Genomic DNA, 21,462 nt, shown 5'->3' with positions numbered 1-21,462 from the left:
CAGGTGTGGTGTTAGTTTTCCAGACTCAGAACATTTCATAAGAGGTAGCCATTAGCTTGCTTTACAGAATGGCAGGGATATTAAACAGACAAAGCCATTTTGAATCTCCTTTAGCCACTCCCACGATGCATCCTTCTAATTATCTTTCCAGTTTCCATTTTGCAATAATGGATTAAACAAAGAATGGAACTCTGGTGATCTCTGAAAAAAAAATCATCAGTGTGTAGAAAGATATGTGGAAATACTGGTTTTGGTTCCTCTGTGCACTAGTGGGATTTATGCAAAGAGAAAGCAAATGTCACATAGTAAAACTAGGGGTTGGCTCCGTTGCCAACAGGCTCATCACTAGTTTTCATCTTTGTAACACACACCCATGATACGCTCACTCTCTTTCTTCAGCCTGCTAATCAGTGCAGCAGTACCTGATAGTGGATGATTGACTAAAGAAATCAAGATTGAACTTACTCCCTGAGGCATACCACACCTCAGATCAAAGAGCGCCTATGTGGCTTCCCGAAAATGCTACCCCACTGCGCTCACCTCCCAACTCCCCGACACAGGAACTGAAGGCGATAATCCTTATAAATCAGTGCTAGTGTTACAGAAGGGGGAGCCAAGGCATCAAGAAATTTGGAGAATTGGATTGATTCAAATAAATAAATTCTTTCTTAAAAGCTTAAGGCTAGCTTTACTTTCTAAACCAATTTCCCATATTCTAATCCCAGTGACAAATTAGGAACCAGCCATACTGGATGCTAAAACCTTAAAACCACGATGATCTTTTTGTAGAAGAAAGGATAGAATCTGATCTGGAATTTTACTGTATCACAGATACAATGCAGTTTATTCCAAAAATTTGAGAGAAATACAGGTGTTAAAACAGTTTTTTTGGAAACTCTATTAACACCTTCAATTACACTGTCACTAACCACCCCCCACTGTTTTCTTTAGCTATTTCAAAAGTCATTATATTTCATTGAGTGCATGGTTAAGCCTTACCTATCATTTCATAAATGAGAAAACAGAAAAATAACAAGCTTCATCTTGATTTAGAATATTTTAACACATAAAAAGCATTGTAAATATCAATTGACACTATAAAAATATAATTAATGCCTATGGAGTTATGACATTGCCTCTCTTTTATCTGTTCTCTAGTATATCCATTGTATTCAATATATAGTATTCTTCTCAAAGCATTATAAATAAACTCAAGTTCTAATGTAAGCAGCTCTAGCGAACACTCGGTCATTTCACAGCGGAATCTGCTTTGTTCTCACATACCCCGATGATGAAATCACTTCTCTCTTACCAACAGAATATTAATATTAATATCTCGGTAAAGTACCAATGGGATCAAATACTTTTAACCATGTTAGGCTCAGTAAATTTTTTAAAATTCTATTGTTTCAAAATTGGTAAAAAATGGATTATGTAGATTTTGAGATGAGTCACATCTGCCAAATGGAAGCAAATTACTGAGAACCTTTTAAGTCATGTAAGTACATTATAAGTACTCGGTATTATTTGATGGTAAAAAACGTCATTCAGTTCATATTACAATGCATTTCGGAAGAAACTAAGGTAAAAAATACAGTGAAATAAGGTAGGTAAAAAGATTATAGTAACTGATCAGTTAAAATGAACAGTATTTTTTCTTATTTTCCTGATTTCCCTTTCTTTTAACTTCGAGACAACAGCACGTGTACTAGCAAAAGATAAATGAAGAACTATTGAGAAGATGCAACAATAACAGTAGGGTCTCCTTTCCTTTGGATGTTGTCAAACCAACTGAAAGAAGATGACTTGCTTCTCTTTTCGAGCCTTCAGTGGCTGAGCAGGTATAATACTGTCAATCAGAAGACTGAGGAGTCTTTTGTCCCTGACAGTGTGAGTGGTAGGTGAGATTCACAGCTAAGGTTAGCAATACTCCCTAAGTATTGCTATCCTTAGCAAGCATAGGGATATCCCATATCCCTATGGATATTCAGTATCCATAATTCAATTAAATTTTTGAGTCATACATGATTATAAAATACTTTTTAATACCATCTCAATAAAAGATAAACAGTTCTTAATAATTCAAACTCATGGAGAATACAGAATAAAGAGAAATAAAAACTTGTAGAAAATCAAGTAATATGAGGAAGTACTTTTAGTTTTGTTGTCTGAATTTTTTTTTCATTCTCACATTTTCTTTTTTGACCATTACTTGCCAATAACCAAACTGCTGTCTATAATACTCTAAATGGTCTAGCATTATAAACCTCTTTTCATCCTGTAAATTTATACACCTAAATGCTCTATACTTGTTTTACTAGAACAAGTTACTTACCAGAATATTAAAAATATCCTTATGCTAATTTGCAGTGGTATATTTTGCCATGAGATAAAATAATGAAATTATGAAAAAAAATAATGTAAGAAACCTTACCAATATTTATAGTGCTATATAATCTGTGATGGGAAAAATACTAAGTTCCTATAACTCGTTCAACAGAGAAGTGTTCTTTACTTCATAAGATTGCTTTATTTAGGAAAAGTTACTAGTATAAGTCAAAAAAATTAAAATATTTATCTTATCTGTTAGCTTATCAATCAAGCATTTATTGTGTGAATATGGCTCACTGTGTGATAGGTTTGCTTAAAGTAATTAATAAAAGTTACAGATAGATCTCAATTTAAATACTCATAAAAGCAGTAATGCTATTTGAGTATGAGAATTCAGATCTTTGTACCCTCACTTCTTAGCAGAGTTTTTGGCTTATAGTACATGCTTAGCAAATACGGAGTTCAGTTTTCCTTTAAGACATATATAGCACAAGAGACCTAACATTAGAATAAGAAATTGATTTTAGTCATTCAATTGTTAGTAGTTAACAGTAAAAGGCTGTTCAATTAGGTATGAAACAATAAAAATCATTATTCCACCACCCTATCATTTGTAAAAAGGATAAAAGTAACACACGTCTTGGAAGGCACACAATTTTGTGGAGGGGGGGGTTAAGTTAGAGGACAAGTTCAAATGGGTTCCCCTCCTATGTCGCATCCAGCCCCTTCTGAAACCAAAGGCCAAATGTTTAGATTGTGCCCATTCTAGCAAGTTTATTTAACAATTAACTTCAAATAAAAATAAATGACCATATTAAAAAAATGAAGGGCCTTCACAAAAACAAGGTATGCTTATTATTATCCAAATGGAGCTGTCCTTCCAGAAGTTTCTTTTAGGAAGGAAAAGTTGTGCTTCCAAAGGCCACTGGGAACTATGTCACTTTCCTTCTAGTCTATCTCTCCTCATATTTACATACAGACATTCTTTTAAACAAAAGTTAAGAGTCTGAGTTAAACTCAACAAAACAAGGAGATTAAAGCTGAGGAGTTAATCTTCCTCTGTCAGTGGGGCGTCAGCAGAGGGGGCACACTTCACCTCTAGGCAATGGGCCTTCCCCACTGAGCACACTGGGGGCCACCGCGGTATGTGAGGTCACTGCCTATCGTTCATCCTCTGACAACCACTTTGTTTGTGACTCGTTCTGCCTGTAAGTTTATTTATAACATGCCGGAACAACAGTGTGATCATGAATGAAAGAAAATCCCGGCCACCTTCACAAGCCTAGAAATGCTTAAAGCGAACAGCAGGTGACAGTATACCAACTTTCCTGGCCCCCACTCTATAATTGCTCCCGGTTTTTATTATTGTGGTGTGCTGTAAACCACTGGTTCTAATTTGCTGGAGCTTCAGCTGTGTTTTTAAATTTTTTTCTTCATAGGTAAGAATGATTTTATTTTGGCTGTCCTCGGAGCAGCAGTTCCAAAGGCTCACTAGAATTCTCTTTGCTATATGAATTGTTGAGACATTTAATGACTATTTTTTAAAATCCGGAGGAAAAACAGCACATTTATCCCTCTGAAAAATCCCAATAAATAACAAAGTACATTAGGCTCCAAAACAGCTTAACTGAACCATATGCGGACTCAAAGGTCTGCCAAAATGGAACCCGCGTTATAAAAGATGATTTCACATTTCACCAAGCCACAAAATAGCAACCTACAGTATACAGAATGTATTGGCCAGTTGCACGGTACTCCTGATGACAATGGCAGGGAGACTCATTGTCAGCAGATTAAAAGTAGACTCCCTACACACTCCGGCAGGTCTCTTGAGTTGCATTGTCTTTTTCCCCCTCCTTTTTTTTTTTTTTTTTTTTGTCTTTTTGACCTGGATTGACTAGTCATAATCACAGATTATGGAGCAAATAACTTAAAACAGCATCTTGAACCTCAGCCCTTCTGACAGTCACAGAGTTTCCCCATCAAAATATTTCACTAGAAAATCTTCAAGAAGCAGCAGAAGGTCTGACACTGAACCCTGAGGATCCCGTGGAGGGCCTCTGCTGTATTCCATAGCTCCTCTGGTCCAAAACGGCACACTCTACTCCCACAGATTCTCTCCAAAGCCATTCTGAATCCTCTTTCCTTATCAGGCTGATACAGACCTGCATCATCCTCCCGGCCTTCTGACAGGGGCTACAACAATGCGGGGGAGGGTGCTACAACGGCTCATTGTTTCCCTTCACAAAACCCTGCCACAGGGTGCAGATTAACACCAAAAAACAGATGACTGCAACCAAAGAGAAACATTTTGCAGAATGCCTGCACTTGATTAATGGAGGAATGGAGCCGACCAGGGTTCGAGGTTTGCCACACCCTCTTTCTCCCTCGCCCCTTCTCCTCCAGGAGAGTCAGCAGAAAAGGGGACGCTCCTGGGTCATCTTCATGAAGTTCTGAAGGCATGCAACAGGAATAAAAACTGCCTTGGTTCCCTGCTAGAAATATTCAGATAAAGGACAAACTTTTTTTTCACTACCTTTGACTTTCCTTAATGAAACTTCTTTTTACTTTTTTCCCCGTAGTCACCTCACGGGACAGGTCCTCAGGCCCTGACACTCATACCAGGTGCGCGTGCAGACATGCTGGGCATCTTACACAGACTGACGTGCGACGCTCGCCTAAGTAGCAGTGGCTTTAAGATACAAGGTGGTAATGCCACATCCGAGATTCCTACTGGAATCTAAGGGGCTCCTGCTGCTGCACTCACACTGTTACAAGAAGGGTAATGAGAAACAAATGGCATTTGTTTGACTTCTTAATAGAGGCTAAAACTTAAGGCATATGCGATGCCTTTGCTCTTCTGAACTCTGTCCCCATTTCTCCACAGTCACAGTGCATCACTGTCTGTATTATGGCTGCCTCATTCACTACATTCTGTACTAAGCTCTAAAATGCCATCCACAATGAAAAAAAATTGAGTTAACATTTAAAAATACAAACCTAACTCAAAAGTGAACCAGACAGGGTAAATTACTTGTCCAACTCTCTGAAATCCCTAATCGCACACCTGTGAAATGCTTTCTGAACAATAACTTCTTGCAAAAAGAAAACACATAGAGGCCAGGATAATTTAAAAAGCATTTTGACCATTTAACCTTCCTTACTCTTTCTAAAAATATATATTCTTCCTTTGCTTCTGTGGGGACTGTTGACTTAGATGATAAGCCCTCTAAATACGCACCTTGTACCTGTCTAGCCTGTGAGTTCTCAGAATATTCATGCTAGCTAATCAATAAGTACTTGTGTCTGTGCATGTATAAACACATGTGTGCACATGTGTATGGAGATGTATGTGTATGATGACAACCCAAAGTGCTTTTTTAAATATGTTCATGGAGGGAACAGAAGAGGAAAAGCTGGATGCACTGCCTGGGGGACTAAGGGAATCCATAATTTTCTTTCTCGTCACAGCCATAATAAAAAGTAATCTAGGTTTGCGTAACAATCTGTGTAGTTTTCAAAGTGACTAAATGCATGTAATTTTATATAATTTTGCAATGACTATGATGTAGGGCTGGTATAATAACCTCCATTTCATAAGTGAGGAAACGGAGAACATGTGTGATTACCCAAGATCGTGCATCCACTTTGGGTAATAAGAGTCAAGACCAGGCCCAGGTTACTCTGTCTGTGTCATGGGCTCTTTCCTATCCTTTCTCTCCTATTTCTGATCTTAACAATGTGCTAGTGCATGTTTCTCAAAATTACTGAAAGGAGAACACTCAGCAAACAGCCTGCTTCTGGCTGCTTCCTAATTTCTATTGGGTTTTGTATAACTCAGGTGCTGCATATTTTAATCATCTTTCTCTATCCTCACAATTGATTTCTAAATAAACGAATCAAGAAGTCACTGTCATCCTTGTGGAGAAAATTGTATCTTTAGAAATAAGGATAAAATCTACCTCCTTTTCTCAAATGTCTTATTTATTAGTTCATCTTTGATTCTGGTTATGATGCTTTAGAACGTATGATTTAGCTTTTTCTACTCAAATTTTTGAGATTATCTCCCATTGCTCTTATTGTTGGAAAGTCCTTTACCCAAAGGTCAGGAAACTATTTATGCTGATTGCCTTCAGTGGCAGACAGACCCTGCATGGCCCCCAGTGATCTCAGCCTTGGGTTCCGAGGTCCTGTGCAATTCCCTTCCCTTCAGTGTGGGCTGGACCTCGCGACTCAATTCTAATGAACAGAACCCAGCAGCAGTGATGGGATGCCACTACCAAGATTAGGTCACACAAACACCGTGGCTTGCACCTCGGGATCCCTCTCTTGCTCTCCCACTGCTGCTCACAGAGAAGACAGCTGCTGTGTGGTGAGCTGCCCTCTTGCAGAGGCTCATGAGTCAAGTCGTCAGGCTAGTGAGCCTGCCTGCAGACCCTCCCCCAGTTGAACCTTCAGATGACAGCACAGCTTTGGCTGTCACCTTGACTGCAGCCTTGTGAGGGACACTGCACCAGAGGCACCTAGATAAGCTGTGCGTATATTTCTGAGCTTAGAAACGGAGAATAAAAAACACAAGAAAAACCACAGGCTTATACACATAACCCTACGCTTGACTCTGCATTCCTGACCTTTAAAACAGAAACAGATATAAAACATATAAAATGGCACAAAAGACATCCACTGTATTAAAGTCGAGAAATCACAGTTTTGTCCAAGTAGGCCAGTAGGATTTTATGAGAAAAGTAAGGCAAGAGTAAAGAAATAATAAAAATAACTTTACATTTGATACTTAACAAGGAAAAGAGATGTTCATCTCCAAAAGAGAATTTCTCAAATAATTCCATATGATTCCAAAAGCATTTCAGAAACAGCACATTATTTTTCTCGTATTAGAAGTACGTGCAGGAATTCTTGACTCGGGAACCTCACACGCAGTCCGCGCGGAGCCCTGCAGCAGCGTCCTGCACAGGTCACACTCACAACCTTGCCTTTTCCAGGAACACTTCACAGGACACTAAACTCCATCACTTCCAGCTGAGAGCTCCTGCTACATCATGATACTTGATCAACAGTGTCCTGGGAATACCTATAGTTTTAATCCGGTATTTTATAATACACTTAAAGAGTTATCCCGAAGTAACATTAATTTTTAAGACCCAAACAGAAAGAATGCGAAATATTACTTAAATCCATTCTTTCACAGTTATCATCTCAAAGTACTGACGGGGTTAATTATCATTCCCTGCTGAGATCACCACTAAACCCTCCTAACATCAGAACAGCAGCGTTTATTCTGACCACGAACGCAACAGGTAGGTGTAGGGTGCCAAACCAATTATTTCAAAAAGACTCGTGGAACAGTAAGTCCTCCAGAAAGTCGAGGAGAAAGACTTTCAAAGGCATGCCAGACTTATCAGCAAGTAACAGAAGAACACTTTGGTCCACTTTTCAAACAACTGGTCCTCGCAGTGCTTTCTTATTTTAACTTCTCTAGTCGAAAACATGTTATGAGCTTTATATTCTATAATTTGCGTGATTAAAAAAACAATAGAATTACCTTTTGCAAAACAGTTCCTCACCACCCAAGAATCTGATAGAACTGCTCTTAGGGAGCACAGTCTCTATCCCTGTGCCTCCAGGGACTCTCAAATGTGAAAAGAGACCTACAACCAACCCTATGAAGAATATATGGAGCTACATACCAGTTCCTAGACTTTGTCGTTCATGCCTATACTCTGCCCAAAGGTAGTGCTACTCATTAGTCTCTTCAGCTGGATACATACACTCTTCTCGGTGGAGCAACTCTGACTGTATTGAGAACAACGACCCTTTCTGGACACTGATTAAATTAACAACATGCCATGGAGTCTGTTTTATTCCTCCGTGAAAAGATCACCTTCAATAAAAGTTCTCCTTAGAGTTGTAGGGAAAGGGAACAATGAAAAACCTTAATAAAGACAAAGATGCTTTTTGTTTATTCAAACTTGGCCTGAGTATAGGTGAGTAGATTTAGCCACATGTCATAATCCAAAGGCAAAACTGTTTACATTTCAGGCACAGGAGAGTCAGGTAGGATCATAAATAAAACTGTCTGCACAGTAAAATTGTGTATTTGTGTCCCTCCCTTTTGAGTCTAAGTCCAAATGTAAAGAACCTCAAAATATTTCACCATCAGAAGGAAAAGTGAGTCACAGAGGGACTGAGGTGAGCAGATGGACCAGCTATGCAGAAAACGTGTACTTTGGAGGCAGGTCAAAATTATCAGGAAAGATTCAACTTCATTTTCTATTTCAACAGTATTGGCCCATATTAAAATATAATTGCATACACAGCCAACATTTCAACTACATCTAAATTGTAATACAATCAGTCCCTTCTGATCAGTATGTAATTGGCTTCTCTGGTTGGCTCCTCCAGATTTGAATCATAAACTAATTCTTTGGTATTTGGTTTCCTCTTCCCTGACTCACAATCTACCATGCCTTTACTTACTTGGGTCTCCATACCAACTTCTGTGCTCTCTCTGAACACTACTCCCCCCCCACCACACACACACACAAACTACTCTAATTCTAGAAACCAGACCAACACATCATTTTCCAAGGCTCTGCTGCATTAAATGTCTTATCTCATGTCTTCTTTGAGCAGCTTCCCTGTCCACTCAGTTTCCATTAATTCTCCACATAGCAGATAGAGTATAAGAGGAGCCAGGATCTTGGCCTCCCTAAGGGACACATCTACAACCTCCATCAATAATGAATTTCACCAACGTTTCCCAAGAGGAACAGGGTACAATTAAAAAGGTTATAAGTCCTTGCACTACTAGAACCTAAGGGCATCTGTGAATGAAACTGGCTTAAGCCAATTAGAGGAATCAGTACATTTGTCTTCTCTTGGAACAACCCTGCTCTTACGGTTCCCATCAATTCAGTATAAATCTGACTGATCTTATCCAAGAAGTTAATAGAAAATTGCTCGCAGTGGGCAACTGCCACCTCAGTTTCCAAGCAGAGACAGATGGAATTTCCCAGATGGTTTGTCACTGGAAAGTGTGATGCTGGATGAGGCTTCACAGAAAGCATGGTAGAGCAGAACACCTTCTTGGCCTCCACCCATGTCACAGGGAGGGAGCAAAAACCAGTTCTGCTGTAAACAAATCATAATTGCCTTGAAGGGCCCAACACCCTGTCCTCCCCTAAAGGTCTCACAGAGTTGCAAATTTCACAGTGAAATTAGTTCATATTTATCAAGAAGCCACCATGGGCATAGCTCCTTATTGGGTAAAAACTAAAAAAATAATATAGTTATCCCGCTCTACTTAATCTTATACTCAAATGAGATTAAGAAAAAAAGATAAATATATAAAACAGACAAAATGGCATTGGCTGTGGCAAATGTACTGCTAAGTTAGGCAGATGAAGTTAAGATCTCAAAGGAAACAAGATGAATAGATGTAAAGACTCAGGGAGAATACAGGGATCTTGAAAAAAGACAGATCTACATAATTCATGAATGCTGGAGAGACACTGACAGAAATAATTAATTTATTCATCTTTCTAATTGAGATATAAGTGATATAACATTATATTAGTTTCAGGTATGATAAATAGTGATTCAATATTTGTATATGTTGTAAAATGATCACCACAATAATTAACATCCAACAACAGAAGTAGTTCTAAAATTTTTCTTCTTGTAATAAGAACTTTTAAGATCTAATATCTTACTCATTCTTCAATGGTTATTTATTGAGTCCCTGCTATAAGCCACAATGGTTCTAGGTAGGAAAGACAATTAGCACATAGTCTGCAGAGCAGATAGATGAGTAAACAGACATATACAGTTATGTGATCACAGCTCCTATCCTAGTAAACCTGGAGAACCACAGAAATACTTGAGGAACGGGTATCTATTCCAGACTGGGGGCTTCGGAGAAGGTCTCCTTGGGGTGACCTTGGGCTGACTCTTTAAGTAAAAACCAGGGTTAGTGTGACAAAGAGTCTTTAAGTAAACATTGGCAGGAGGGAGAGCATAGGGTTTTCCAGAATGAAGCAATGGCACGCCCCATGCCCAGAGATGCGAGACAAGAGTGTACTTAGAGCGCCACAGAAGCTGAGGTCGCTGAAGTCTACACAGTAGTTGGAAAGGGACAAGAACTGAGGAAGTGTCATGAAGGCCCTTTTATGCTTTGACAAGGAATTTGGGTTCTCTTGTGCCTTTAGAATTTTAAGGAAAGGGACTGGTTTTGATTTTAGGACACTCTATAATTTGGGTAAAGAAAAAGGACACAAGAGGAAAGGCAGAAAAAGTAGTAAAAATAGTGTTGTGATAATCAAGGAAGATATGATGGTGGCTTTAACTAAAGCAATGGTAGTAGAAGCAGAAAGAAGAGAAAAGACATTAAGAGAGCTGGAGCTATTGTACCTGGTTTCTGAAAATGAAAAGGATAATCTTGGAATATGTTCAACTCTGAGCAGAAGGAAGAAGTTAGAGTCATAGTTACAGGCAATAAAGACGAGTAGTATGTGTGTGACTACATGTAAATGGACATTTAAGATGTGAGAGAAGGAGAAATAGAAATGAGCCATGGCTGGTGTGGCTCAGTGGATTGAGAGTGGGCCTGGGAACCAAAGAACCGCCAGTTCAAGTCCCAATCAGGGCATATGCCTGGGTTGTGAGCCAGGTTCCCAGTTGCGGGTACGTGAGAGGCAACCACACATTGATGTCTCTCTCTCTCCCTTTCTCCCTCCATTCCCCTCTCTCTAAAAATAAATAAATAAACATCTTTTAAAAAAAGAAATGAAGAAAATGTTGAATAACTTATACAGTGAACTTCCTGCTGAGGCAGGAAAGGAGATGCACAGGTTTAGAATCAAAGGCGACTAAAAAGTTGGAAGTCAGGGAGAAGAGACGGGTGATAACCTGTGGAAACAGCACTCAACTCTCCTTGTGACTGCTTATTTGGAGGAAGTCAGTGGGAAAGACTTGCAGAGCAGTTGAAATGTGCTATTAGAGAAAGGGTAAAAAGCCAAGGTTAGAGATTTTTTAATTTAAATGTCATTTGTAAATTAGTAGCTGAAGCTTTGCAAGTGGCTAAGCTCCCTGAGGCACTGGGAACAGAGGGAGAAGAGAAGAAAGGCCAGAGCGTTTTGGGAAACAGGCACAGTTCAATTCAAAAGAGTCAAGACTAGAGAGATAGGAAAAGGAGAAAGTATGGTAGTCCTGGGCCCAGATTAGAGTGAATATTAAGAAGGAGAATATAGTTTACAATGTCAACATCAATGAAAAGAAATAACAAGATGGGGGGAAAAGGGAGAAAACTGTACTTGAACAACAATTAAAATAAAATGTAAAAAAACAAACAAAAAAGAAATATAAGACCCAATAAAAAGTCATGCCTCAGCAAAATTATAAATTACATCACTGAGATTTGGAAGATGGAAGGAAATGGGTAGGTCAGTGAGAATACTAGTGCTACGGAAATTCAATCAGATTAGAATTTCATTTTATAGAGCATTTACTGATCAGCCATTATGTGCCAGAGGCAGAGGTCCAAAACTGAATAAGGATTTTATAAAAAGCTATGTCCTCTAGAATCTCAACAATAGTTTGGATGTTACTTTCAAATTTATCATTATATCTTAGAGGTTGTCTGGCTCTGGCTTCCCACGAAACTTACCCTGAGACTAATTCAAGTCCAAGGAGTTCATCAGAGAGGTGGTCTCAGGAAATTTCAGTAGAGGTGCGAAGTGAGCAGGAAAGAGAAAAAAGCCCATAAAGGTAATATTAAAAGCCTACTGGAGCTCAACTCTGCTGGCAAACTCCAGAGACGGGGTAGAACCCTTCTCCTATCCTAATGGAGAGGCAAAAAAAGGAAGGATATCTACCCGCCAACTTCTATCCATCATTGGACAACTTCTGGAAACAGTAATTCTCTAGCACTTCCAGCTTTCCGGGATTCAATGAGTTTTCTCCTGAGGCTGGAAAAACAGTCCCCAAATAGAAAGTCACAGATGTTTCCACTAAGCAGCCTTTGACAGGTGAATACTGGTGAATGCTGGAGACATGTGGGTAGGGATGTATTTGCTATAGAGCACATACAACATGAAGCTTGAAGACTCAGCAGTGAGTGGGTCAGAGATTGGTACTGGAGGAGTTAGTACTGGAAGGAGAGGAGTTGAAACACCTAAGAGTTCTATTATTTTCCTATGATGTGGATCAGGAACCACTAATTCTTTTCTCAGTCACATTTCTATGGTGATGATATCTTTGAATCTTAAAGTGCAATTGAATGCATACATTATTTAATTGTTATGTCAATAAAATGTCAATTTTACCTTTTTTATGTGTATTTCCTATTTGTAGAAGCCAGTGCCACAAATGCCCCACATGAAAATAAAACAAGTTTTGATTCTGATTGAACAGCATCAGTAAAATGAGTTTACTCTTTACTATGCAGCAAGTAACCTGGGACTTTCTACTTATATTCTATTTAAATAAGTACGTGTATTGCATTTATTCCAGCAGTTGGCTGAATAAGACTAGTTAGCTACTGGAAGCAAATATATTCAATAGCAAGAGAAAGCCAATGACACCTGAATTTCAGACACCTAACCTTCCAAATAAAATCACTGTTATTTGATACCTTATTTAGCACTTATCATGTGCTCGCATCGCAGAGATTTAGTATATTACAAAAATATTTGTCCTCAGGAGAAAAATGGGAAAACTTCAAGGGCACAACATATAAATGTAGAAATTCTAAAACACCTCCAAAACAGATATTAATCACACTTTAAAGTGTTTTAAAACATTTTTTCCTCATCAGTAACCTTTTGATATTTTCAAAGAACAAGGCCGCAAAACTTTTGGAAACATGATGTTTGCATCGCCATGACAGCCCCCAATATAAGTTCCTCTTTGGCACGAAGGGGGGTGTCGGAGACAAGGCTAGGCTCACTCACTGGCTAACAACTCACTCAGGAGTGTAAGACTGTACATGAAAAACTGAGGCTTACAATGTATCAAAGACCTTTGGGGTCTGTCATGGTTAATTTTACATGTCAACTTGGAGTGTGTGTTGCCTGACATTAATGTTTGGCTCAATGAATTCTGGGTAAAGCAGATCATCTTTCATTATGTGGATAGTCTCAGACAATCAGCTGAAGGTCTGAATAGAACAACAACTGTGGTCTCTCCAGACCATAAACTTCATCTGTGCCGCGGGTTCTCCTGGGACTCCACCCTGCTGGCCCACACGGTGCCACAATGTAGATTTTTGACTGGCCAGCCTCCACAACCAAGTGAGCCAATTCCTTATAATGTGTGTGTGTGTGTGTGTGTGTATAGAGGTCTGTGCAGAAAAAGTCCAGCCATTGTTAATATAATGAGAATGGTTTGCACGACATTGATGTAACCTGCAGCCAAGTAGAGTGGACTGGAATAAGCATGCGTGAACAATGATGACTTCACTGTACTAGTCAGTGGGGTCAGCAGATTGCATGGAGTGAGCATGAGTACTGGGTGGCTGTCGCATTCAAAGTGACTGAGTGAGTAGGGCAATGAATCTGTACCAAATTTTGTATTAAGTTTGAACATTCCTCCACAGAAACTATTCAGATGATTCAGAAGGTTGCAGCTATGAGCAACTGGTGATTGGCAGCTTCATTATGACAATGTGCAGAGGTTTTTTTTGTGAAACATCAAATTACCCAGGCGACTGAGTCCCCCTACAGCCCAGATTTGGTGCCCTGCGACTTCTGGCTTTTCCCAAAACTAAAACCACCACTGAAAGGGAAGAGATTTCAGACCACCAATGAGATTCAGGAAAATACAACGGGGCAGCAGACGGTGATTGGGAAACTGCATCAGGTCCTAAGGTGCCTACTTTGAAGGGGACTGAGGCATCATTGTCCTATGTACAATGTTTCTTGCATCTTGTATCTTCTACAATAAATGCCTCTGTTTTTCCTAGTACATGGCTGGAGACCTCCTGGACAGATACTGTATATACACATACGTGTGTGTGTGTGTGTTTCTATATAGACATATGTAGAGACACACACACTCTCTACTTGTTCTGTTTCTCTGGAGAAGCCTGACTAATACAGTTCTTGCAAACAGTCAAATTTAGGCATGGAAAATCACTAAATACCAAAGGTCTATAATTTTACTTGTTTAATTTAGAGTCTTTTTGGTTTTAAACTTGATAGATTATAATAGGTCCATTTCAATAGGTAACAGAGCAGTAAGAATAGTTAATATTTATTGATAACTCACATGTGCTACTTCATTTAGTCTTCACAATATTACCTACAAAGTAGGTGACAGTATTATCCCTATGTTACAGATAAAATTTCTAAGACAGTATTTGATCACAACATGAGTTCTAAAGTCACACTAGGTTGAACTTGGGCTGGTTATTAAATTTTCCAAAGCATCAGTTTCCTTCATTATAACAAAAGAGATAAATGTTATCTTCTTATATGCTTGCATGAGAATTAAATGAGATATAAAACATGTAAAACACTTTCACCCATACCTGGCCCAATGAAAGTATTAACTATATGTTGCTATTATTAAGCCATGAAAGTGTGAAGTATTTAACCAGATAATGAGGTGTGGGCAAAAGATTATTTATTTTTATGTTCCAAGTATTGTATGATTCTAATAATAAGTTCTTATAAAATCTATTTGTTTGGTGTTTCTATATCGCATGTATTTCTTGAAATGTTCTCTACGCACCCAAAGGCCTGGTCTGCAAAGGCATCCTGCAGAAGGTGGCATATTGCTAATGCACTTCAAGATGGGAACTTGAAAGATATAAAAAGGATATGACATCTGGCATGGTGACTCAATTAATTACAGTGTTGGATTAATTAGTGTGCTGAGTCTCCTGGGCCAACACCATGAGTCAGGCCAACAGCACAGTGATATTACATTAGCTGGTGAATAAATTATTTATAAGAGTGTGCTAAGTCCAAACTGATACAAGGTTGGGTAAGGAAGGGTTAGCGGGCTGGATATTTTATAACAAGAAAAATTTATCTTCATGATATAAAATACATATTAAAGTGCTGTCCACATTATAAAGAGGAATAAAATTGCAGAAGTCTTGGAATTAACTCATAACTTCTCAAATATACTGTAAAATATCATTACAAATGTTTTGCCCAAAGTCATATAAAAAAGACCTCCCTCTAATCAGTGATATTTTCTCTCAGAGATTTTTATAAATTGAGAATCCCAGTGAAAAACTCCCCCACGATTTTATCATGCTCAAATCACGTTACAGGTGCTGCCGAGGGGGCAGTGTGGCATGGTCTTTAAAACCGCAGATTCTGGAAGCAAAAGGCCTGAGCTTTCATTTCCTTATTTTTAAAATACAATTAGCAAATTCACAGGCTTGTTTTGAGGATACAGTGTCTGGAATAGAATATGTGTGCAGTATATGCTAACCAACTGCTCTACCTAGAGCATACTCCCTGACACAAAATGGAGGTGAATTCTGGAAAAGAATATCATTGCAGTAGAAAAATATTTTTAAAACGTAATTTAGCGGAATAACTAAGTTTTTCAGTAGAGAAAAATGCTATATAGTTCAAGGAAATAACATGAATTACCGTATTTTTAGGACTATAAGATGCACATAGGTTTTAGAAGAGGAAAATAACAAAAAAATGTTTGAAGCAAAAAATGTGGAAAAAAATTTAATAACCTGTGATTCCTGCTCCACTGCCACCCCCCTCCCCCACAGCAAGCCAGGTAAGCTACATTCGGACTATAAGATGCACCCCCCTTTTCCTCCCAGATTTGGGGGTTGCATCTTATAGTCTGAAAAATACGGTATATATAAATCCAAAGACAAAAGAGGAAAATTAGGGTGTTAAGATTACTTTCTACAAAGAACTATTACCCACTACTGGCTTTTGATACCCTAATGAGGATCCATACACTTCAAAGAGTATCAGAAATTCTGAAAACTTCCTATCTAAAAAACAAAATCCTTTCAGAAATATAAAACATGGCATAAAGTAGGTTTAGAGTGCTACAGGAGTATGAAAAAATGCAGACATATCATCTGTCAAAAAATAGGAAATTATTTCACTGACAAATTAAACTTTCACAGACAGATTTTTCATACATCTCAAATTAGCATATGCTGAAAGTGTATCAAAGTGCCATTCTATATATATACAGATAATGGCATAAAGACTAATCGAAAACTGCATTTTTCTATAGATAGTATCTGGAAATAGTAAAGGGGGAAATGTTCATCTCGTGCATCAGCAGCAGGTGCCGCGTCGGCAGCAGTGCGCTGCGGAAGGAACATCTGAGGGACGACTGAAGGCTGTCCCCGAGGTCTGATCCGTGCTGATAAAGAAGATAAACATCTTCTGGCCTAAAACGTCTTTTTAAACAATGCAAGAGAACGAATAGAGACCCCCAGATAAATGGGTTTAAAATAGCATTTAACTCAACCTTTGTGGTTAGACAATTTTATCCTTCTTGAATTTGCTTGAGTAATCAGCAAGTTAATATTGCTCTCTCAAAGGAATCAACAGAACAGTTTATTAACACACCTCAACCAACCAAGGCCTGCAGTGTACGGGGGCCACACCTCCAAACCTTTTTGGAGTAGGTGTGCCAGACCACCAAGAGTTAAACTGCCCAGATTATTAAATATTTAGCCTGGCCTATCAACTTATGTGTTCCTTAAATGCATATAAAATCTATGCATCCTTCTATGGACAACACATGGGTTAGGAAGTAAAAAGCACAACCCTAGCACCTCACATGTTAATCTAAAGCTTGGCGACATAAATATTTCTAATTTATTCCAATCATTCCTTTTAGCTGAATCAATAACCTCTGTCTCATCTGCATGACATGGGACAAGCAAAGATCCATGCGTATCAGTTTATTTCATGTAATAACTTGAACAAGAAATTTCTTTTATGTAATAAACTGAAGAAGAAATGCAATGTTGGGGAGTCCGGTACATTTGTCAAATGTACTCTGGGAGTTTTTATGTCCCTATAGAGTAGACAGAGTCATTCGGTAGCCACGAGTCTCTTCCTACATAAATAGAATTTACAGAGAATATAATTTCTGGATCTCCTAGAGAATATAAAACATTTTTCTCCCCAAGTGTTATCATGTGTATTACCACATAATAGGAGAGGTCCTAATGTTCTAATCACTGGAGCCTGGGTTATTACATAGTGTGGCAAAGGAGAATTAAAGAAGTAGATGGAATTAAAGTTGCTAATTAGCTGACCTTAAAATAGATTAGGCTTGATTACCCAGGTGGGTCCAATGTAATCACAAAAGTTCTTAAATGTGGAAGAGGAAGGCAGAAGAGTCGGACTCAAAGTGTGCAATTGAGAAAGGCTCTATCAGCCACTGCTGGCTTTGAAGATGGAAGGGGACCATGCGGCAAGGCTTGTGGGCAGCCTTGAGAAGCTGGGAAAGCTAAGAAAACAGCTTCTCCCCACAGACTCCCGAAAGGAATTTAGTCCTACAGACACCTTGATTTTTAGCCCAGTGAGATCATTCCAGACTTCAAATCTCCAGAACTGCAAGATGACAAATTTGTATTGTTTAACCCACAAAGTTTGTGGCAATTTGTTATAGCAGCAATAAGAAACTAATATATTCAATTAAGAAATGAAGCTCAAATGTGACAAACATCCCATCTTTCTACTACTTTTTAAACTATGTAAGTAATCAATTGTCTATATAACTTTACCTACAGGTAGACTTTCTGACGTCAGAACTTTTTTAAAAAGTTAACAATACACAATAACGTGAATCAGTCATCCTTGCTCTGATAGCCACAAACAGTATTGCCAAGGAATACCAAGGTTGTTTATTTCTTGCTCTTCATGTAAACCTGTAAGGTATGACAATTAATTTGTGTCATCTTTAAAATAAAAGCATTTGTATATATTATTAAAAGCGAATAGTATTAGCCTGGCTAAGCAGATAAAGCAACAACCTTATAAATTACCTTACTAAACAAGCATTTAGTATGATTAACCTGTTTCGTTCTAAATTCTGCGTGTATTACTGTCAGAGACAAACCACTTGGACAATATCCAAGTTTTGTGTCCATGAAAATGAAAAAAATATTGTTATTTTTAGTGATTTCACAGGGAAGCAAAAAGAGATAATTTCTGAGTGATGACAAAATATTGAGTCAACCATGTGAGCACATCCACATACCAAGGAATTATTATTCAGGTCCATCTTCCCAGCAAACGGGCCCCAGGTTGTTCCCACAGGAAGTTGCTGCCGACTCTGAATTTTTCGTTCCCCATCTTTCTGAAATACCTCCAGCTCTCCTGCAGAGAATGGAAAAAAGAGGTGTTTAGAGTATTTTCACTTGTACTTGAACAACAGCCACCTCTTTCTGTGTGTTTGCTTTACGTCCACAATATTCTCAGCACTCATATAAAGAGAATTAATAAGGCTTGTCTGAAAAACAACTGATCTTATTATCCCAAGAGGAAAATAAAACTTGTCCTGATAATTGTATTCAAATTTGGTCCCATTTTTTTCTTGCACCTTTTCACACACATTATCTACTGAAGTCAATTCTATTTAGCAAGTCCTTAAGAACCAGAAATAACACTTCCTCAAAATGCATTGATCCAATGCCTAAACAGATAGACAAGAAACATTAGGACAATGACTTAAAGTTAAAATTCTTATATGTGATCACCAATGTAAGTAAAAAATTGCAATTAAAGATATATGCCTTAAGCAGTAACTTTATGGTAATTATTCAAGACGTGTTCAACAGCATCAGGAGAGTTTTTTAAAGGACTTGATAATTTTCTGAAATTTTACTAGTTTCAATGAATAAAATGTCTGTATGTACAGAAAGTACAGCTGTATGTTTTCCCAAGTAAAAAATGGTTTATCAAAGTCATTTTTATATTTGGTACTGTAGGGAAGATAAGATTCTATGTTACCAAAAGAGTTTGGACAAAAACATTCACAAAACAGCCAGTTTAGGATGTCCCTTCCCTTTCTTCCAAATATACTCTGCTTTCTCTTCAGATCATATAAATTGTTTGCCTTTTACCAAATAAATACTTCAAAGAAATAGGAAGTAAAGACAGTATACTCATTGGCATACAGCAGAAATTGAAATTCCTCAAATGCTTGCTTTAGAAATGAATTAATAAATAAAAATACAGGGGGGCTTCAAAACTTCAAAGAATGCTCATCAGACAAAACATTTTGGGAAAAATAAACAGGAAAAAATCTCAATCAGAAATTGGAACCTCTTTCTTTAAATAATTAAAATAATTAAATCTATGATATTTATACCTTGATAGTGTTATCATACCATAGTATACCAACATTTCATACTTTAAAACATTAATCTCAATTATATATTAGTTTTTTTAAATAGTATTTCTTCTCAGCCTACTCAATAGTAGATGTGAAAATGGGAAGGTGTAGAATAGGAAAAAGTGTAAGTGGAAATCCATAGAAAATAGAAAGCTGAGGAAAATTCTAAATAGAATAGAATGTAGTCAGTAATTAAATTTTCTAAATGATATGTAAGTCACGGTAGGTAACGTATTTTGAAAACTTTGCCTCAACCTGGCCTTAGTTTCTTTGAGAATCAACTACTATCTTTAAACATGAACATCTCACCTTGATGTTTTCAAAAGCAGTATCATTAACCTGAGTTCAATTATATCTCTTTATATCTCTTCCATAAACACAGGAAGTGTTTGTGTCACTTCCTTTAAAAAGTTAAAATAAGCAAACATACACTTGATGTTTTTATGATTGTTTATCCTGAAAGCCAAAATCAAAGTATATAAACCATAAACATTTAAAATATTGTGTAATGGTTAAATTATGTCTATTATAAAATATAAATATATCTGTATTTGAACAAAAGCATGTGATGAAAATAATTCTATATTCCAAGTAAAAAATTTTAATTTAGTATTATACCTTTATGTTCCCTCCTCACACTCCATTCCTCTTCCAATTGTCAAATATGCTCAACATGGAAGACCTCATTAAACTCATTAAATTAAGATCAGTACACAACCCCTAACCATTTTTTCATTGTGGTGTATCAGCAGCTCATATGATTGGCAATAAGGAAATGGACCCAGAAAGATTCCATAGGCCCGAGCTTCTGAAATACAGCTTTGGAAATAGTATATTTGCATTAAATAACACATTAATGCTTAATTGTCAAATCATGATGCTTATTGAGAATCAGGGGAATGTGGAATAATAAAAACTTGGTTTTGTATGTGGAATAACAAACCCATACCTGAGATTTGCCCCTGAAATTGTTTGCCATCCTTGTACAATCTTTTTTATTAATGCATTGGAATCAGAGGCCTTGTATAGAGACATCCTCAAAGACGGGGCACAAATAACAATCCGTTGTGATGTCAAAGTGGAATCAGTGGGAAATGTCCCTCAGTGTAGGCATGTGATAATGCAGTTATTTAAATCTTTAGAATATTTCTTCTATTAGCAAGGAAACTCTTATTTTTCTCTGCTAAAAGTTCTTAGCATTTTCATACATACTTACTTACATTTTAAATAATTTCTGTACAATTTACCAGTTAAAGGTAAAATATATTTCAGTTCCTTAGCTAAACACAAGAATGTTTTTTTCTACACAATGATGACGTCCAAATAATTTGCTTATTTTTACACACTCAAAAAGAAATAGTCATGTCACATTTAAGTGAAATCAGAGAAATCATGAGAATCTTTGAAAACCCTTTTCAAAAGTAATTCATACTCTCTTTCTGCCACTGACATTTTTCATTTGAAAAGGGTTCAGACTCAGTCTACAGTGGTTTCTTATCTATACCTGTGAATTTACAAGAAAGTCTGTCTTTTAGTGGATTAAGAATTACAAACTTAGGGCAGATCATAAAGTGATAACCAAGTATCTCCAAAGTTTTTGAGGTGTCTTCTGCTACGCATTAAAAATGTAAGCAGACCACAGATATTTTTATGAGCTCTTAGAGATCGCCGTAACAGAAAGTCCAATAACTGTGCAAGCTGTCAGGTCAATCCTTTCAACTTTATTAGACAAGCAGAAAACCCCAGTCTCCTTTCTTGCTTGTC

The 21,462-nt window shown here is 37.6% G+C and overlaps 1 protein-coding gene across 2 annotated transcripts in view; it reads right to left on the bottom strand.

Annotated features, from left to right (window-relative positions):
- ZFPM2 (zinc finger protein, FOG family member 2) overlaps nt 1-21,462 on the bottom strand; it is a 440,007-nt gene that overhangs the window by 206,341 nt on the left and 212,204 nt on the right. For both annotated transcript variants that reach the window (XM_045861592.1, XM_045861593.1), the window contains one exon: nt 18,562-18,680. In XM_045861592.1, the coding sequence (XP_045717548.1) occupies nt 18,562-18,680 (119 nt within the window). The remainder of the gene's footprint in view (nt 1-18,561; nt 18,681-21,462) is intronic.

This window comes from Phyllostomus hastatus, unplaced genomic scaffold (assembly GCF_019186645.2).
Source record: "Phyllostomus hastatus isolate PE091 unplaced genomic scaffold, TTU_PhHast_1.1 phas_scaffold_21, whole genome shotgun sequence".
Taxonomy (NCBI): Eukaryota; Metazoa; Chordata; class Mammalia; order Chiroptera; family Phyllostomidae; genus Phyllostomus; species Phyllostomus hastatus.
This window is presented reverse-complemented; position numbering and strand designations above follow the sequence as displayed.